A 20,937-nucleotide genomic window follows, 5' to 3' on the forward strand; every position below is an offset into this window, starting at 1 on the left:
TTTTTTTTTTCACAAAATTGCGCATCGTATTGTGCGTTTATGTTCGCATAGCGTGCACACTTGGTTACCCCCAATAGACTTCTATGAGGAGCTTAGAATGCTCACAAAATGAAGCAAATCCTATTTTTTTGAGCACGTGCAAAAGAGGAGACATCAATTAGTTCTATTTTCTGCGTATTGCGCACGCAAAACATGTACATGCAAATACGTCCATCTGAGGGAGCCCTAAGACGATCGTTTTGATGTCATCTGAAACTACACCAACAACACCTTTGACAGGCAAGCATTAAATTGCTAAGGGTGTGGTAGTGTGGGTTTACCATCCCTCCAAGGTGGAGTAGTGAGTGAATAAGTAGCTTTTACCTGGTATCAGCCTCAGTATTACACAGGCTGCCACTACTGCAGTATTCCACAACCCTCTCCCCAGACTTTACACAATGGCATCTGGAAACACAGCTCCCGTGTACAGTGACACCTCTCCGCTACCAACAGGACTGAGAACATTTACGACCTTTCCAGAGTGCCTTATGATTTTAGAATTTGTAAGTATTAATGATGACAAGATGCTATTTCTTTATCATGCGGGTTTAAGGTGGAAACTTTCAGGTGTAAGAAACTTTTCTCTGACTCCATTCCTTTGTACTCTCTAAGTGTCTCCTCTATCTCTCTTTTGCTAATACCCATGCCAGTGTTCTCGTTGTGTCATTCATGGCACGCGTGTCTGATCAGCATAGTGTCATTACTGAAGTCTAGAAACACAGCGGCTGTTTTGAGCCAAAGCCAGAAGTAGATCTAGCCGGAGGGAAAAGTCGTAATCCTTACTTTATATTTTCACTCCCTTTTTTTTTTTTTTTTTTTTTTTAAATCCGCTTCTAGTTTCGGCTCAACAACCCCCCACCCACCCCCAAACAAAAAAAATCTCCCCAAAAACTGATCCTAGCCGCTGGGCTTCATACAATATTATTTTCGGTTTTAAAATGCATATTAAACTGTCAATGACTAATGCCGTTAGTTAATGTTATTTTATATATTCCTTTCCTGTGAGTTTTCAAAGGGTTATAGTAGAAAGATCGCCATCAAGAATGCCAGAGTATGCTGTGTTTTGAAAAATGGCCATTGCCCCAAAAAGCCACAAAACCCCACAAACCTTAAAATGTATTGTGTGACTTTAACCCCTGTAATGCTACAGGATATAAGTTTTTAAATGCTGTCAGTATGGTAGTTAACTCAGAATTGAACCTCCGCTATTCTGCAGCGGGGGCCGGCTGCAAGTGATAGCCAGCAATAGCGGATATTGATGGGAACACTGATCCCCACTCTTAACCACTTACATGCTGCAATCATTGTATATCATTGCATGTAAAGGGTTCACAGAAGGAGCGTACTGCCTCTGTGAGATCTTTATCTCTCTCTGTGTTATAATCGTGGTGGGCTGATTGGTTGCCATGGCAACAAGATGCCATACTTGTGATCACTATTGTGTGTGATAATGTATTGCAGTACAGAAGTACTGCAATGCATTATCACAGTGATCATAGCTTTTATGGTTCAAGCCTTTTATGTGCACTTTCTCCTGTTTGTGCATATTTAGTATCGTATCTGTAATGACCTGAACAATCAATTGAACACACTATGTATCCTGCATAGTAAAAACTGTTTAGAAATATATTTTTTTATTCATTTTGCTCCTGAAGGGGGGAAAAACAGCAATAAAGCTGATAAAAAACCTACGTACACTAAAATGGCACAAAAAAGAACTGCAGCTCGTCATGCAAAAGCAAGCCTTGCAGAGCTCCATCCACGGGAAAATGATAAAGCTGTGGGACTTTGAATGCAACTATATTTAAATAAAATAATTTCCTAAAAGGGCTTTTCATTGTGGAAAAACCTAAAAAAAAAGTATAATTTTGGTATTGCAATCATACCAGTCCACAGAATTGATGTTTTCTCTGCCTGCCCTCCAAAAAAACGTTATGGCTTAAAAAAAAAAAAAAAAAAATCACATCTTCACAGCCAAAATAGGCTGTCTTTAAAGGGTTAAAGTAACATTTGGTCAGTTAACCTCCCCTCAAAAAACTCTTATAAAAACCACATGAAAAACCTTTTTTTGCAAAAAAAAAAAGGCTGTGTGCAAAGCCAGCCTAAACCAGTTTAACAAGAGAGTACTATAGGTGTATTTATACATCTGTAATACAAATTACAAATTTATGGCTCAGCATGTGCCCATCTTTCAAATGGGGTGCCATTACTGTCCATTTTATGCTGTCTAAGGGCGCCCACCCACTGGCGATTTTTTTTTTTTTTTTCCCTGCAGGGGTCTATGGGACTTGTAATGTTAAAATCGCGATCGCGCAAAATCGCGATTTCGCGGTTAATTGCGATTTTGCGCGATCGCGATTTTAACATTACAAGTCCCATAGACCCCTGCAGAGAAAAAAATGCTGCGAATTTCACAGGGAAAAAAATCGCCAGTGGGTGGGCGCCCTTAATCAAGACTGTATTAATAAATCTCCTCCGGTGTCTCCACACGTGCACACAATGAACCTTTCCCGCCATGTTAAAAGAACTTACAGTTCAGCAAAGAGTGATTTATTTGTTGCTCTTTATAGTTGTTATGTACAATGTTTTACACTTCTGTCAATGTGATCTAATGAGAGGCGTGAACTCCTAAAATGTTATGGGTGTAAGGAAAAAGGTAATTGTTTCACTTCTTCCAGGAATCTGATTTAGACAACTCCTACTTTGCATATTCCTTCATTACTACTTATGGGTTTAAGGAAGTCCCACACATGTAATTCTGATGTTACCCAATCCAGAAAGCCATTCCTGAGGACCCAGTTCCTCCCCACCCCATTCGACCCTGTGGCTCTCAAAAACCGGTTCCACAACGATAAACTGATTATATCATAAAAAGGTGTCCAAAGTTGCCTTGCAGTGTGAGTTGAAAAAAGTAAATATATGGGGTATATATAAAGTCCTCTCTGACTGGTCGCACATTACATTACATGAATCCTGCACTAGTTTCATCCTGGCTTCCGTTTTCCATGCGGAAAACTGCATGAAGACAAAAGCCAGGATGGTACCATATGGAATAATATGTGAGATGGAGGCCTCTTTGGTTTCCATCTCGGTCTGTGTTTGACCTTTCAGCAGGCTTTGGAGGGATGACTACGGATATAAGTCAAACCAGAGTCTTATGCAGAAGGAAAAGAGGCCCATCTGTAAACAGGGTATTTGCAGGGTGATGGTTGGCTGGGTGAAAGACCTTTAATGTGATTCCAGGGGTGGTAAAGTGTTTTTTTTTTTTTTATCCTTCTGAAGAAGACTGTGGATTGACTTGCAGCCTTAGCAATGTTGAAAGGCTGAACATTGACTTGGGCTGCTCTCATATATGCCTTCTTAAAATGCAGCGTCCAAAACCTTGACGTTTTACTGCAATTTTCCGTGGTGTTTAACGCACCCCTTCATTGTGATGGGTGATGAGTTGCGTTAAAAAGTGCTAAAACACACAAAAATGGAGCAGATAGTGCTTAAAAGACTCGGTGGTTGAAATGCCGCATTTGAGCGCTGATCTGCAAAGCCCCATTGAAATCAAAAACGTCTCTCATCACTTCAGTAGGGTAGCGTTCAGCCGTGGCGGAGGATCGGCAAGAGATTCCCATTGTTTGCAATAGGAAACCTTGTATTGCACACCTTGCAATGTGGTTTTCTGTCCCACTGAAAACAATGGGTGGTGCAGAAAAAAAATCGTTCAGGTATATGACTCCATTCAAAAGAATGAAGTTCATATTTGTGAGGCTTGCAACACACAAATCTCGCTTGATTTTTGTCGGCTATGTAGAAGCGGTCTACGGTAAAGTCACCCTCCAATAGGTGGCACTGTGGAGGTATATTTACATCTTGCATAGTTTCCATCCCTGTCAGTCTTTTAAACTGGAAAGAAGAGCGTTGAGGAATCCAGGACTGGACTTGCATAATGTAATGTGGAACCAGCATTGCTGATATCTACTGAACTACACTTATCATTATTTGACTTTCACCCTGTTTATAAATCACTAATAAATGGTAATCTCATAGGCTGTACTATGTGAACATTCTGAAAAATCTGTGGTTTATCAGGTTTGTCTGGAAAATTATCATTTTGTCAGTGACACTACATCCTGCATGACTCTCTATTAACATATTGGGTAAAGAGGTAGAAGAGAGACTTGATGTTCAGAATACTTGATATAGGTAAAGCAGAGGAATAACTATCAAGCTGACTGGATGACGGAGAAATAAAAGGGGTATTCTGGGACTTCAACTATTGATAACCTCAGTATTGGTTATTAACACTTGATTGGTAGGGGTCCGCCATTTAGGATCCCCACTGATCAGCTGTCATCGCCGGAGTATAATGGTTGGCTTCATTTCCATTGAAATCAATCGGGGCAATGCCTTCTATAACACTTCTAGCTCTTCATTGCGTTCAGAGCTAGATGTTTGGTCCTGACCGCCGAACATGTAATAGCAGGCACTGGTCCTATTGATTTCGATGGGAGTAAAGCTGGCTTTTACACTTCCAGCACTAAAGACAATGGGCACATCACTGCGCTGAGAGGACCAAATGATCAGCTGATCAGTGGGGATACCGAGTAGGGGACCCTGTCAATTAACTATTGATGATCTATCCTGAGGATCGTTATAATCTTGGAGCATCCCTTTAATTCCATGAGTTCTAAAATGCTTGATGATGGGGTTTTTGTAAGGACAAATAGTTCTTATCCCAAAAAATTGAAGACAAATGGAAGTCTGGAGTGCAAAGATCTAGGCTTACAAGATATCGACTGCACATAGAGATACTGCGTACAAAAATGTCAACGTTTTTCTAGGTTCTAGTAACAATGATAATTAGTGGCAGATTTTCCTTTAGGCAAATGCCTCTGGGGCACAAGTAAATTCTCTTCAATTTCTATATGCTATAAGCTGTCAAACAACTATTGTCTTCATGCAGTGACACAGCACTTTATAATTACAGTCATTTCAGTTTAACATAGTGCTACTTTTGTATAGAGGGTGTTGAGTTTGGCAGGACTTGGTTATTGGGACTGGCCTCAGGTATGCTCGGCATCTTGCTAGTACAAACTCCTGAGCATTGCTCTCATTACCAGATTGCTTTAACCATGAGATTAACTAACTAGTACTAGTTCTTTCTCCATATTAATTGTTGATCAAGCTGTCAAGCTTTTAGTAACTGGTTAAATATGTTAGATCTCTTTAAGCTTAATGTCCTTGAACAATGCTGAATTGGTCACCTAGGAGAAGCAATGTGAAGGGTTCTCTGATCCCAAGACTCTACAAATCTCCATTGCTGTGACCTTTTTTTCCAAATCTGATTAGCCTAGCTTAGAGTAGGGTTTCTCAACTGCAGTTATAAAGTACCCAATCTCCTTAAATAGGATAGTTCAACAGTAGTTAAGAAGTGGACAACCTCTTTCAAACCACCCGACTAATATTGTGTAGGTCCACCTTTTGCCAAAACAGCTCCGACCCATTGAAGCATGGACTCTGGCACCGAAGGGCACAGAACGTCTTCAGTTGTTGCAAAGTGTTAGCAGCAGATTCTATAAGACCTGTAAATTGTGAGAACTCCAGAGATCAGACTTGATTCTCTAGAACGGTGTACAATCAGATAATTTGGAAGTAAAGTAGACAACTTGAACTTGTCATGTTCCTCAAGCAATTCCTGAATAATTTTTGCTTAAAAAGGCCTCTAACAGAGAATACCCTGGTCATGAAAGAGTGTACTTGGTCTGTAACAATGTTTAGGTAGTTTGTTTCAAAGTAAAATGATCTGAATTGAGCCTTATTTGCTGAGTCCAGGGGTCCCACTGGGGTGTCCGTTTTTGAAATCCCCCAAAAATGGCACAGCTGGCTGAGACCTGGAAGGAACCTATCTTGGTTACAAAAGGAAACTGCTCAAAAAGAGACCACTAGGGCATTTTGTGCTAGAAAGAAAGGTACGGTTTATCAAACTACTATATGGGACACAAGATGCAGGAAATTAATGGAGAAATGACAAAACGGAGACCCTTCGGCTTTCGTTTCAACTTTTTTTTCTTTTTGTTTATCATGGCCAAGATGGGTTCCATCCAGGTCCCGTCCAATGGTTCCAGTTCCAGGACTTTTAAATGGACACCTGATCAGACCCTGGATGGAGTAAAAAAAAATGAGATCTAAACAGAGACTTACATCCACATCAATGCTATTCCAGCATAACATCACACTGCGTCTTCCAGCTTGCTTTTTTGTTCCCATAGTCTATCCTGATGCTATCTCCTCCCCAGGTCAGGTGGATGGACACATGATGTAAATGAAAACCTGATTCATCAGACCAGGCCACTTTCTAACTGATTCTCTTGTGACTTTTGTACACGTTTTCTGTGATGAATAAGCATTAGTATGGACGCTCTGCCCCTAGCACAGCTGCAATGTACTGTATGCTCTGACAACGTTCTATCAAAGCCAGCATAAACTTTCTCAGCAGTTTTTTTCTAGAGTAGTACCTCTGTGTGATCGGATGAGGCAGGCTAGCCTTTGTTGCACAAGCACATGAGCCCTGGATGCACATTACTCTGTCATCGATTTACCAGTTACCCTTCTTTAGACCACTTTTGGTTGGTACTAAGCACTGCGTAGGTCTTTCGTATGGCAGCTGAAGGCAGCCAAAATTGTATTACTTTAAGGCCTCTTTCACACAAGCGTATATCAGCCACCAGCCAATATACACTACAATCTTAGGCATAAAAACACACATTTGTGTGCCCGTTCAGATGGTATGGGCCCCAGCGCGTATGCGCCGAGCCCGCCATGCCATTGGCCCCTCCCCTCCCCCCTCAACGGCTCAACTCCACTCTCCTCCTCTTCCTCCCCCCGCCCCCCCTCTAGCTGTTTGCAAAGGGAGTGGGTGGAGCTAAGCTCCCGCCCTCTCCTTGCCCCTTGTCCGCAACCAGCAATAGTAGGAGGCAGGACGCCCCGCCCCCTCCCATTGCAAACAGCTGAAGGAAAGGAGAGAAGAGGGAGGGAGTTTATCAGCCATGCTGCTAAACTCCCTTCCATTTCCCTTCTCTGGCCGTTGTCATTAGCTCCCATTGGAGCCTATGCAGTGGCCAACGTATTCCGGTCCAAAAGATAGTTCCAGGACTATCTTTTGGGCCCGATGTAAAAGCGCCTGGCGCTATATTGGCCGTCCGGGCGCTTTTATGTGTTGGGAATATGGCCATGTGATCTGATGTATTGGAATCCAATGCATCAGATCATAGCGTATGCCAGCCAACTGTGAAAATGACGGGCCGATATACGCTCGTGTGAATGAGCCCTTATTCTGTAGAAATGTGAAGAAAAGAAGATTAGCAGCAAAAGAAATTGAACCGCAAGCTCGAACACATCATGAAAGTAAACGATGCAGAGTTTTGGACCTATAAATAAAGCACTATCTGTACTATGACCTTGTTTAGGATGAGACATCCTACTCAAGTGTAAAGTCACGCTTAACTAGAAAGTGTACTGCTATTCTGATATGGGTAAGTTAGAGTTGTTTCACATCTTCTATGCAACTCCCAGTAAGAAGGTCCAACGCAGATCCGGCTCAAAATACTGCAAGAAAAAGCGCTGGATGCAGTGCTTTTTCTTCCATCTTAAAGACGGACAGTTGGACGGAAACCGAATGGATCCCATTACAGTCAATAGGGGCCATTCTGCACTGTTCGGTTCCATCCTGAGACTAAGCCATTCGGCCGTAGGGATTCCCCTTTCCTGCTCCCAGAACAGAGCAAGTAAGCGGAATCCTTGGCGCAGATGTGAAACCATTTATTTTGTTGTTCATTTTATGCAGTCCTGAAAACCATCATTGGCTCTTTTACTTATCATTCAGTCCCTCTACTCACTTATACAGGGACTGAACGATTCTTGCTTGAACAAGCCAACAATGCATTTACCTGTCTAAACGAGCTGCAAGAGAGCGAATGAATTCGCAGTGACATCACTCGCTCGTTCAAATGAGAATCTGTTCGCCTAAAAAGACCCATTAGTTGGTTAGAATGTTAATATCATTATGTTTGGCACCAACCAGTCTTTAGTGTTGTAGGATTTTAGTCATGTTTCATATCACCTACTGAAAGGTGAAAATGTAAAGGCTTTTATACTCCTATGTTGACCATTGGAGGTGCTGAATTGCTCGGGCATACTAGATTGCACTGATTACAGACTTGGCCAGTGTCACATTGTACAGGCAGATCAGTATTCTGATTAGATAACCTATCACTGTGTTAAACTGGCTACACACATTAGATAGAAGTAGGTTGCTAACTGAATGAACAATCATCTAAGGTCTCCATCACACAGGCGTTGGGCAGAGTACTGCGATTTCAATTGCAGTGCTTGGCTGCGTCTTTACCTTTACCTTTGGCAGCTCGCTGAGTCCGACAATGGAGGTGTCATCATTGATTAGATGCGCTAAACGTCCAGAATAGAACCGACTCACAATTTAAATATTGTGGTGTTTTTAGATGCATAATGAAAATTTTATATATATATATATATATACTTTTTTTTTTGCTTTGCAATCCTTATTAAGGTGTGACGTAGGCTTCAAAATATTTGCACATGCTTTTTCTTGAGCGAAGGTTAGACTGTGATAACGTTATCGCACTCATTAATATAGTGTATACATATTCAGCAATGCTATACAGAGACTGTCACTACTCGCACTGTACCCTGGCTCCATGGGGGCTCACAATCTATATTCACCTGTTAGTATTTGGAGTATGGGAGGAAATGCAAACTTCATGTGGGTGTTGCCCTTAGTCAGGCTTGAACCCAAGACCCAGTGCTGCAAGATAACAGTGCTAAACGTTGAGCTGCCCACGTTGCTGTTTTCTGCTTGGATTCATGCATCATTTTCACCCTGTGATCATTCTGGAACTGGAAGTCATTTTCCACTTATAAATCAACATACGGGTACTTTTCTTTGCTTACCATTAAGGTGATTTTTTATACTGAACGAATATCATTCGGATTCCTGCGATCCAACGAGAATCTGAATGATTATCGTTAAGTGCAAAAATGCATGCACCAATTGAACGTCAACTCGTCGTCTTTCAATTTCTGTATGCAGAAAACTGAATGACGGATCAGTCTGCTTACCGTGAATGGAGGTGGGTGGATTGGACGATCCCTGGCTCCACCTCCATTTAGTTAGTGATGCTCATTCCTGTGTACAAGCACGATTATCACGGGGACGAGCTGTTGGGTTTCTGTTGCCCGAAAGATTGTCCCATGTAAAAGGGCCTTTAGACATTTATTTAGTCTTAGCAATAGGCTTTGGAAAGTACAGCAGTACTCCGATCCTGTGGAAACACTTGCCTCTTCATCATTGACCATAAAGACATGTTCGCTCTCCACTACAGTTACTGAAAGATACAATAAGAGTAGGATGCAAAAACAATCTATTAAAAGACAACTTCAAAACTTTCAATTAGAAGGCTTTACCTAGAACTTGGATACATTATTTTAAATGCAAATTACTTTGATTTTCAAGAATGCAAATATACATTTGCAATGCCACTATTGTCAAAATCCTCCTCCACAGGTGCTCACTTATAGCTGCACCCAGTCCCTGTTGCCTGAGGGTGCCAAGATGGGAGGATCCATTGTAGACTTGGCATTGAGGCGTAGAAAGTTACATTTCTAATTCTCAATATATTATAATGAAAGCTAGAGCAAACTATTTCTATCGATGTGTAAGGACTGGAGGAACCCACATTTGTTAATGGTGGTGTTAAGTTATATTGCCATGTTTTGCCATTCTTTGATTTGTGTATGCTTTGTATTTTTTTTTCCTCTCCAAATGCCTCCGGTAATTTTATTTTAAACCATGTATTACTCCCACCACATATCTTATGCTACAGGGACCCTGTTCTGTGGTAATGTGAAGTGAGAGACTCTGTTAGACTTTGCCCTAACCAATATGGTGTTGGGAATAATCATTCTCCAGATGTCATGACTGATGGAGACAGTGGCTGGCAGCAGCCGATGAGAGGTTGCATGGACGTGAACACATCCAAGCTCAGATGGGCTTTGGACTATTCTATATAAAAAGGGTACTTTCCTGCCAAGAGTTAGGTTATTGACAAGAATTAGCATGCACTTGACAAAACAAGACAGGAGTGTGGCACTTAAAGGAGTTATCCAAGCAGCACCTGCAGGGATAAACCGGGATCAGAGCAGAAGCATCTGCTCTGACCCCTGTGTAGTGGCCAGTGCTTGTAATTGTAGGCTGAGGTCCCAGTGTGAACTGCGTCTGCAATTACAAGCACTGGCCACTACACTGGTTGGAGCAACGATTCCACTCTGACCCCAGTGTATCTTGGCGGCCGCTGCCTGGAAAAACCCTTTGAGCCTATGAGGGTTAGCTTGTGCTAGAGCCATCATTGTGCTTGTGACCTTTCCCTCTGATAAATGATGCAACAGAGAGGGGGTCGGACAGATAATGTGACAAACTGTTGGTCTTAGACCGTTGAGTGGCCAAATGTCATTGGGACTTTGAACAAAGAGTTTTAGACAGTGGGATGGAAGGAGGCCACCGAACTAGCATCATAGCAACTAGGTGTAGTAAAGGAAAACGAATTTTATCGAAACCATCGCCCTGGAAACAATTGCACTGTACAACCTGTGTAACAAGTTACGTGTCTCCTGGAGAAGAACATCCATTGACTACATTGAATAAAGTTGTACTAAGTGACTGTTTCTAACTGGCTGAGTAATATTGTTTAGAGGCTGCCCCAAGGGGCCAAACAGACCTTCCCAGTGCTGTCTGGTTTATGTTTATTGAATTGGTTCTGTAGAAGTTAAAAAAAACACATTGCTTCTATCTTGTGCGACATATTTAATCTCTCCGACTAGCTCTAAGGGCACCTTCCCCAACCTTGTGGACAGTGCAAAGATACCAAGTAGCAGTATCTGTTTCATATTCCAAAAGTGCAAACTGGAAACCACAGTCGTGGCATGCTGAGACTGTTTCACAACAGCTGTGGAGCCACAGATTGGGGATCCACTAGCTCCACAGCTGATTTGACTTCGGGCTAGATCTAGGGGCAGCACCTGGAGTTCCCCACTTTTCACCTGGGACTCCCACATTGTTACCCTTGAAAGTCTCAGATAAGAGTCAGCTCATGCACTTGGGCAGGTTTTCTGTAATACCAGAAGTGTACCAATGGGTGTATACAAGGATGTAGTCAGAGCAGGCACAATACCTTTCACAATGTGTATCAGGCCAAGGACAGTGTAGTCACCTTATGAGCTAAGGTCAGGATGAGAGAGGTCAGGAAAGCTAGATGGTTCAAGTACAGATCAAATACCAGAAGATCAGACAGAAACAAACTTGCACCTCCACACAGTATGGAAACTGATTGCCCAGGCACTGCCTGAATGGTAGAGTAGCCCTAAATAATTGGGGACCTGCTAGGATTGGTTGTAGACTGGAAAGCTGGGTGCCATTTAAGAGTAACACTGGTTCTGTGCATACTCTATGGGAACCAGACAACTGACAAATGTGGTGTCTGCCAAAAACATGGTGGTCATGCTACTGGCCAACGTGAGGAGGTAGTAGGGAACCCCAGTGAAAATGTCACTAAACAATTGTTGTATGAGAACCTTCTGCAACATAAAATGTACTACACATTCATTCAGATGGCCAAATTATTAGCCACGTAAAAACATCAGGACGGTGAAGATGGGACATTGGTGGCCAACTACACCGTCTGATGTTTTGACACAGCCGAAAAAGATCGGTCTTTCCCTATCTTTAGGCTGTGATCAGCAGGCTTCTATGGGAGCTGCCGGCAAAGGGAGGTGGAGGGAGTTTTGCAGCGGCTAGCACTGCTAAACCATGTCATCTGACTCTATTGAACCATTAGAAGGATTTTAGAAGATTCCTCCTGGCTGAAGGAATTCGGGGCTGCAACGTATATATGGTGCACCCGGACGTGTGAATGGGCGAGGAAATGTGAGAGTTTGTCGCAACTTGGTTGCGGCCTCTCATCGTTTGTGCAATTTTTGGCTGTGATGCAGCTGGCTGAAAAGAGAGAAAAAACAAAAACGCATCGCCTGTGTGGAATAGGCCTTAGAATGCGCAAGCGGATACCTGGATTTCTTAAAGTATGTTCACATGGAGGTATTCTCCCTGGAATTTTCAGCATGAATTCTGCCTCCAAAACCTGTGTAAAATACACAGCTCTCTGCCGCGTTTTTTTTGTTGCCGATTCAGCCTTGTCAATAGGAAAAAATATGCATGTGGAATTCTGAAGTGCTTCTACACAGATTGCCACGAAGAAGTGCCATGCTACTTCACCCAAATTTTCATTGCCATGTATTCCAAATTGAATTCCCTGCTGACATCTGTGTCATTTTCACATTCCATTGAACTCTGTGAAAATCATATGGCATGGATTTTTCCATTTGCTGATTTTAAAATCTTCGTCGTAGGGGGAAAAAAGTTACATTTCGACTTTGGATGTAAAATCCAGTTGACTACCATTGGTTGCGCACATGGATTAGCCCAATTGAATAGGGCTGCATCCACATGTAAATCTGCAACAGAACTCCAAGGCTCATCCTCAGTTTCTAAAGCGCGTTATTGTGGCAGATACACATAGGAACAATCCGCCGTTGATCTGCCTATAAAAAAAACTGTATGTACCGTAACAGTGGAGATTAGAGAAATGTTCAATCCGTAAAACAATTAGGACTCCCTTTATCTGTTGACACAATCACTTGTGTTTCCCTATGGGGACAGACAGTCGGGATCTTTGTATTGCCGTATTGTGAAGGTACACTTTAGCATATCCTCACAGTATGTACAGCATAAGATACTGTAAGTGCGTATTACCATGTGTGGATACATTTATGATTTAAAAAACGCTAAAAATTTAATAGATATCACTTGCATGACACAAAATATATAGATGGGGGGAGGGTGGAGGAAAGCAAAAGGGTGGAGTTACTCTTAAGACAAAGTGTATGTGGGTTTTTAAAGAACCAAAGGTAAATATGGGGTGGTGGAGATAATATGCAAGTGCTGCCTGTCAGGACAAAACGCCATTCCTTTCAGGGGAGGGCAGGCATGTGAACCAAGATACAAGAAAAGCAAGTCTGGTATCGGCATCAAACCTCCAGGAAAAAGGATAAGGGCGGAAACTGAATTAGCCCAAATATCCACCTTCTTGGGAAAACCCAACAACAGAACATGTTTCAAGGTGATAAACCCCTTCCTCAGCTACGCTGGGTGCATGCTAAAATTTTCATAAGTCAAACAGAAAAAATATTTTTTCTTGCCTTAGATTTCAGTGTACCCCCAGTGCAGCCAAGGAAGGGGTTTATCACCTCCAAAATGTGTTTTTGTTGCTGGGTTTAGCCAATGAAAAGGATATTTGGACTAATTCTGTTCAGCCTATTTGTCCTGGAAGTTTGGTGCCGATACCAGACTTGCTTTTCTTGTCTTTTAGTTCACAAAATGTCATCCCCATATCAAGAGCCAGTAAATTCAACAGCTTATTTAAAATCTGCAAATGGCATAGGGCGTGTGTTGTGTTTTTATTTATTTATTTTTTTTACATTTTCCCTATAGTATAAAGAAAATGCTAGCACATATTGCTCAACTGGAGTCGCTCTTTCTGAAGGGGAGCATTTTGCTAACAGTAGTAGAGGTGGGAGTCTAGACCATTGCCATTCAAAAGCTTGAGCAGCCTTCCCTTTATAACTGCTTGCATTCTGCCTATGGGCAGTTTCACCATTTTTTTTGTCCAGGTTTATGCCCATATTTATGTAGTTTGTGTTGTGAAGCCAACAACACTGGATGTGCAATGCAGACCATATGGTAGAAATAAGGTTATAACTTATAATATTAATGTGTTGTATAGGATACAGAATACCTCATTAGTATAGTGGTGAGTATCCCCCTTCTGTTATGAGAGAGGTCGAGGTTCGCTTCCTCTGACTGGTGCTTATCTATAACCTAGAAGAAGCATGGTTGTTAGTACTGTTGTTTTGCAGTCCTGGGGTCCTAGGTGCAAAGCTGACCAAGGGTAACATCTAATTTAAAGGCTCATTTTATACCCAACGATTCTCGCGAAAACCCGTCTTTTGAGCGAGACTCGTTGGGTCTAAATACATGGACATGTTGCAGTTTTCGTGAAATGAGAGATGAATTCTTATCAGTGGTGTAGGCTGTTATCACAGTCAGCAGCGCTGATAAGATTCTTTCAGCTCATGTCCCACTGGTAGTACACAGCAGGACGCCGACTGTAATGTTTGCTTATGCAGAACAGCTGTATTGTTCGCCGAGCCATAGCGGCGGTGTACCACTCTGCCTGCAAAGCTCTTTAGTAGCTACTTAGCTACTATAGGCTATGCAAAAACTGATCACTCAAAACTGTCACTCAAACTATCATTTGATCAACTTTTGAGCAATCATGTGTCGGTGTAAATGGGGTCTAACATAGGCTGGACAGACATTTGTCTAGGAGGATTTAGTGAATCCTGCACTGAGCAGGGGATTGGACCCGATGACCCTGGAGATCCCTTCCAACTATACCATTCTATTCAAATCTGTTTGGTTAGGTGTAGTGTCATCTACAATAAATACCCATTTATCTATTCTAAAGTGGCTGTCTTATAGGAATATAGATCCTGTATCCAAAGTATTACACTTATGGATATTCTATAGAATACATATTCTGCATATGGAGGCATATTCTTGTGTAAAACTGCCCTGGAGCAGGGGTGTAACTATAGGTTGTGCAGAGTTAGCAGCCACACCCAGGCGCTGGTGCCTGAGGGGTTCCAATGACCCCTCTACCACATAAGAAAATGCCACAATTATTAATGGCACGCTGTTACAGGTTTTGCTTTGGGACCCAAGGTCCTGCCGCTGCCCTGTGAAATTTGATCCACGCACTTTCTTTCTGATCCTTTATTGGAATTGCGTTAATTTAAAAAAAGCAGAATATAGATAATCACTTTACAATACTACAAAAAATATAACGCAGGCTGTACATGAGACAACATCAGTAACTGGAAACAAAGGATGGCAACAGAACTGACTTAAAAAAAAATTGTCCCATGTTCATGCTGTCCTTGCTTAGGGCAGTGGAAACCTAATACCAAGTACTGTATGTATACACTGCAACTGGGTATTTCTTCTACTGAAAGGCAGTGGCATTTTCAAGTAAGCAAACTTTGAAGATTCATTCCAAAAACCGCTCCGAGTCTTAATATTTGACCAAGAGTCTTTACATTTCTTAGCACTTCACAAGGCACTTCCATAATAGTTTCTTTAATATTACCTGAGGACGATGACAACAAGTCTTTAGCAGAGGTTGAAGTGTTGTATACAACAGGTATTTTCACGTGTCTTGATTCTGCAATTTTGCCTACACATTTAGATACTTATAGTTGGTCAGAAATAAGCAGTCCAGGACTGTGGACTATTGTAGTAAATGTATCAGAGTATGGTGAAGTTACACTAGACTAACTAGACTTCTAACCACCACAGCGCCATACTCCTAAAGGGGTATTGCTACCTCTAGACATTTGTTGGAGGGAGCAGTGATGGGTAAGCATTAGAGATGAGCGAGCGTACTCGGAAAAGCACTACTCGCTCGAATAATTTGCTTTATCCGAGTATCGCTGTGCTCGTCCCTGAAGATTCGGGTGCAGGAACGGAGCGGGGAGCTGCAGGGGAGAGCGTGGAGGAACGGAGGGGAGATCTTTCTCTCCCTCTCTCCCGCCCGCTCTCCCCTGCTCCCCGCTGTGACTCACCTGTCAGCCGCAGCGGCACCCGACTCTTCAGGGACGAGCACAGCGATACTCGGATAAAGCAAATTACTCGAGCGAGTAGTGCTTTTCCGAGTACGCTCGCTCATCTCTAGTAAGCATCTGTATAGTGGCCCTTCTATTTTCCCGGATACATCCAGGTTAGTGGGCCCACAGCATAAGGGTTATAGCATTATCCATGGTGAAGTAATCTGGCAAATAGGTTGTAACTAGAGATGAGCGAGCATACTTGTCCGAGCTTGATACTCGTTCGAGTATTAGGGTGTTCAAGATGCTCGTTACTCCTAACGAGCACCACGCGGTGTTCGGGTTACTTTCATTTTCTTCCCTGAGAAATTTGCGCGCTTTTCTGGCCAATAGAAAGACGGGAGGCATTACAACTTCCCCCTGCAACGTTCAAGCCCTATACCACCCCCCTGCAGTGAGTGGCTGGTGAGATTAGGTGTCACCCGAGTATTAAAATCTGCCCCTCCCGCGGCTCGCCACAGATGCATTCTGACATTAGTTCAGGGAAAGTGGTATCTTGGTGGAGCTGCTATAGGGAGAGTGTTAGGAGTATTTTAGGTTTCAAGAACCCCAACGGTCCTTCTTAGGGCCATAGAAATCGCAGATTGCACCTATGTGCGATTTCTGTTCTCTTCTCTATATGCGCTCAATGGGGCTCGTGGCAGCAGCGTCGACCCCATTGAGAACATATAGAAGACAAATCATTCTTCTCTGCCACAGCTGTAACAGCTGTGGCAGAGAAGAACGATGTTTGCCCATTGAATTCAATGGAGCCAGCAATACAGCAGGTTCCACTGAAAGCAATGGGCTGCCGGCGTGCGCGGGGATGAATTGTCGGGAAGGGCTTAAATATATAAGCCCTTCCCTGCAATTCAACCAGAAATGTGTTACAATAAAAATATATACCGGCGTATAAGGCGACGGGGCGTATAAGACGACCCCCCAACTGTCACCTTATACGCCGGCAATACAGTGGAGCAAAGAATAAAAATCATTACTCACTTCTTCTGACGTTCTGCGGCGCTGCTGCAGGCTGTCGCTCCCTCCTGGTTCCCGGCAGATCATTGCTTTCTCTACGAAGGGCTTTAAATCCCCGCCTCCAGAAACACACGTGCCTTCAGCCAATCACAGCCAATGACAATGATGTCATTGAATGGCTGTGATTGGCTGTGTTTCTGGAGGCGGGGATTTCAAGCCCTGCGTCCAGAAAGCAATGCTCTGCCGGGAACCAGGAGGGAGCGACAGCCTGCAGGAGCGCCGCAGAACGTCAGAAGAAGTGAGTAATGATTTTTATTCTTTGCTCCACTGTATTGCCGGCGTATAAGGTGACAGTTGGGGGGTCGTCTTATACGCCCCGTCGCCTTATACGCCGGTATATATTTTTATTGTAACACATTTCTGGATGAATTGCAGGGAAGGGCTTATATATTTAAGCCCTTCCCGACAATTCATCCCGCGATCGCCGGCAGCCCATTGCTTTCAGTGGAACCTGCTGTATTGCTGGCTCCATTGAATTCAATGGGCAAACATCGTTCTCCTCTGCCACAGCTGTTACAGCTATGGCAGAGGAGAACGATCTTTACGCTGATAGTGCGGGGGGGGGGGCACTCTTGCCGCTATTGTGGCTTAATAGTGGGACCTGGGAACTTGAGATGCAGCCCAACATGTAGCCCCTCGCCTGCCCTATCCGTTGCTGTGTCGTTCCCATCACTTTCTTGAATTGCCCAGATTTTCACAAACGAAAACCTTAGCGAGCATCGGCGATATACAAAAATGCTCGGGTTGAGCATTGCGAAAATTTCGTCCCGAGTAACGAGCACCCGAGCATTTTGGTGCTCGCTCATCTCTAGTTGTAACCACACGATAAACAAAGTCACTCTACCAGAAGTTTATTACCAGTGGCTTACTTCAGTTAACTAATATCAAGGAGGAGGGGCAGCACAAAATCTGAGGTCTCTCAGGTTATAGGTCACGGTTTGTCCTTTTAAGTCCCAGGGTTCTATGAATTTCAGGCGAAGTCAAAGCCAACTGTTTCCAACTTTTGTTTTGATGTAGCCATAAAGCAACCACCAGACAGGAAGATCCCCAACTATCAAGATCAGCACTCTCTAATTGTGTGAAAAGCATCACCTTTTAGAACTTCTTTCCTCTTCTTGCCTTGTCTGAAACATCTCACACCTGTGCTGCTTTACCATGTGCACATTTTTAAAGAAACAGCGTTCCATTCTATACTAACCAGCAATAAACAAAGTGGGACAAGTAAAGAACAATGGAAATGAACAGATGCCCCTCTCTACGCATTTATGGCAAATCCACTTGGCTATTTCTGTGAACCCCATAGAAGTGAATAGAGTCAGTCTTAGACAGGCACTGCCACACTTCCTTTCATTCTCTGCCAGGGTATGCATGCGTCACCTGGCAGGGATGTGGGTGCCAGCACAATCCGACATTTATGGTATATCCTTTATAGTTGCATATGCAGCTACAATCAATAATAACGTAGTTACTTTAAAGTCCTTTTTATACAAATGATGCCAATCTCTTTACAGCACCGTGAAATATACTGGTGCTAAATAGACAACGAAAAAAAAGTGAACAAGAATGAAGAGCGTGGCTCATTATATTATAATTACTGTAATTAAATTGGCTTTATACATGCAGGTCTTTACACTGATACTGTGAATTTAAAGTTGCTGAAATGTTCATTTCATTTCGTTTCAGGTTTTCGGTGGTCTAGTGTGGATTTTGGTAGCTTCTACGAGATTGCTTGACGCTGATCTGTATCAAGGATGGGTCATGTTCGTTTCTGTCACTTTATTTGTATTTACGACCATTCTTTTTTGCTTGTATGTTGTGGGAGCTCATAAAGGAAGATCAGTATGGACATCCCTGGTAAGATACGTGCTACTGAGTCAATGATAATGTAATTAGATGCTTCTGAAGTAGTTGCATCTTTACTGCTTACAATATCTTGAAAAAACGAATGTGTGTGTGATTACTACTATTGCTGATGATCAGAAAGTCACTTAGATCCTTACAACCACTGTGTAGTCAGAACTTACTGTTCTTGCTCATTAGTGATTTATGCTACCATCTTGGCATTTACTGTCACCTTAGGAAAAAGGCAATATTTCCCATGATATGTTTACATTGGCTTTGGTCTGTGTCGTACCCTGGGCTTCTACTGGTAGAATGTTTTTGTTTTTTTTTTTTGTTCGGTTTTTTAACTTTACAATGTGAATGATTTCCCCACCCCCCCAGAGGTCTTATACGTCCTCATACGGGACATATATGCAAGAAATTACAGAATAAAAGAAAAACCCGCCTCGACACCATATCTGCACTGTAGTGAAATATATAAATTTTATCCCAAAACAAAATGAGGACGCACTCTTGTACTTTATTTCAACGCAAATATACTAATTTTAAAAACCTTAGAGTAAAACTTATTTGTGTTTTATTGTTTACCCCTAATAAAACAAAAAAAAAGTGGGTGAGGGGGGAATTCTGTGAAAAGATAGCCCCGCATGACATGGAAAAGGGAAACTTGGCAGAAAAAAATTCTGGTAGCAGAAAAAAAAAATGGCTGTAAAATCTCTTAAGTGTCTGCTCCTTTTAAAGACCAAAACAGCCTGGCACTTAAGGAGTTAATGTTTGTCAGGAGGTAAGTGTATAAAACTAAGAGGTAAACTCGCCTATGAGCACCATAAACTAAGTTACATTGCTCTAAGAACAGGTTCCAAGGAGTCTGGATGTAGTATTTGTACTTACCTGACTCGTTATTCCCATGCCGTCCCCTGTCGGCAGGCTGACAGCGCCGCAGACTCCTCTTTGCTGTGTTTTTTTTTTAGTGACCCATGGGTCAATGGGGGGCGGGACATCCATAGTGTATGGCCTCATAAATTATGAAGTGGATCTGTGCTATCCGTTGAGGTCAAAGTACAGCACACAGCCGCAAAATACACAAGTGTGCTGGAGGCCATAGAGCAACTTTTTCAGGTTTAGCTGTAGGACTGTTGTAAGAACAGCAATTGATTCTTAAGGCTGTATTCATATGGGCAAGTGCGATCTTGGCCAGTGAAAAACTGACCAGTTTCCTTGCAAGTTTTTTTTCTTTTTTTTTCTCCCTTCCCACCTTCAGACTATTAGTCCAAATAAATAAAGCCAGGCCTGGACAAACAAAGATGGCCACACGGCTTCCCTAACGACCTGATGCACCGTGTGCACTAGTATACATTGGTACACTACATGCTGCTCATATGGGCAACATTGTCCGGTCAAAGCTGGTGTAGTGTCTTAGACTAATGATGTATACTAATGCCCGGTGTGCACCAGGTAGTCAGAGAAGTGGTGCAGCCATCTATTTCTCCAAATACAGAGGGTCACGTTAAGCATTTTCAGGTTTTTCATGATCCACGCTAGTTTCAGGGTTGATCAGTTTTCCTTCTTATTAGCTTAACAAAAAAGCCTCACCCTTTAGTTTCAACACACCTTTATTAATATACAAGATGGATATAAGGTCTCTGGATGTCACCAAAGAAGTCAAACACACCTAAAAGCAGGTGAGTAGGTGGCTCTGAATGATTCGCTAGTTCAGTTCTGAATAATGTGAACTCAAAGAGAACTTTTGTACACAGAATACATGAATAAAAAATGTCACCTGACAGGTTTGCTCAGCCCTTCCTCAAAGCTGAATTAACTGTCTCTATAGCAGTTTTTGCATGATGACAATACACATAGGTGAAGGGTGGTTTTACATCTGCGTTGGAACCCCGAGTCAGAGGTTCCATCGCAGATCAGCACAACATACCGGAAGAAAAAGCGCTGCATGCAAGAGACATAAGACTAAAGCCCGATCCCACTCAAAACCTGAAAACGAACACGTGTAAATACCAATATCTCCATAATAAACTCACAATGCTCAGGAAAACCAAGGGATAGCTTTTGCTGGAGTTCTTAACCCTTTCCAATTCACTGTCTGACGTCTGAAGACATTCTGATTGAAGGTTCTACAGCTCCGATGTGGAAAGACGTCTGGCAGGGTATTCTTACTGTAGATTA

General features: G+C 42.6%; 1 protein-coding gene across 1 annotated transcript in view; it reads left to right on the forward strand.

The window, feature by feature from the left end:
- The first annotated feature begins 357 nt into the window (after window positions 1-357).
- Window positions 358-20,937, forward strand: part of LOC136620818 (myelin and lymphocyte protein-like) — a 30,249-nt gene continuing 9,669 nt past the window's right edge. Inside the window, exons 1-2 of the mRNA XM_066595816.1 lie at window positions 358-542; window positions 18,598-18,768. Coding sequence (XP_066451913.1) covers window positions 438-542; window positions 18,598-18,768 — 276 coding nt within the window. The 5' untranslated portion in view covers window positions 358-437. The remainder of the gene's footprint in view (window positions 543-18,597; window positions 18,769-20,937) is intronic.

The sequence above is a fragment of the Eleutherodactylus coqui genome, chromosome 3 (genome assembly GCF_035609145.1).
Source record: "Eleutherodactylus coqui strain aEleCoq1 chromosome 3, aEleCoq1.hap1, whole genome shotgun sequence".
Taxonomy (NCBI): domain Eukaryota; kingdom Metazoa; phylum Chordata; class Amphibia; order Anura; family Eleutherodactylidae; genus Eleutherodactylus; species Eleutherodactylus coqui.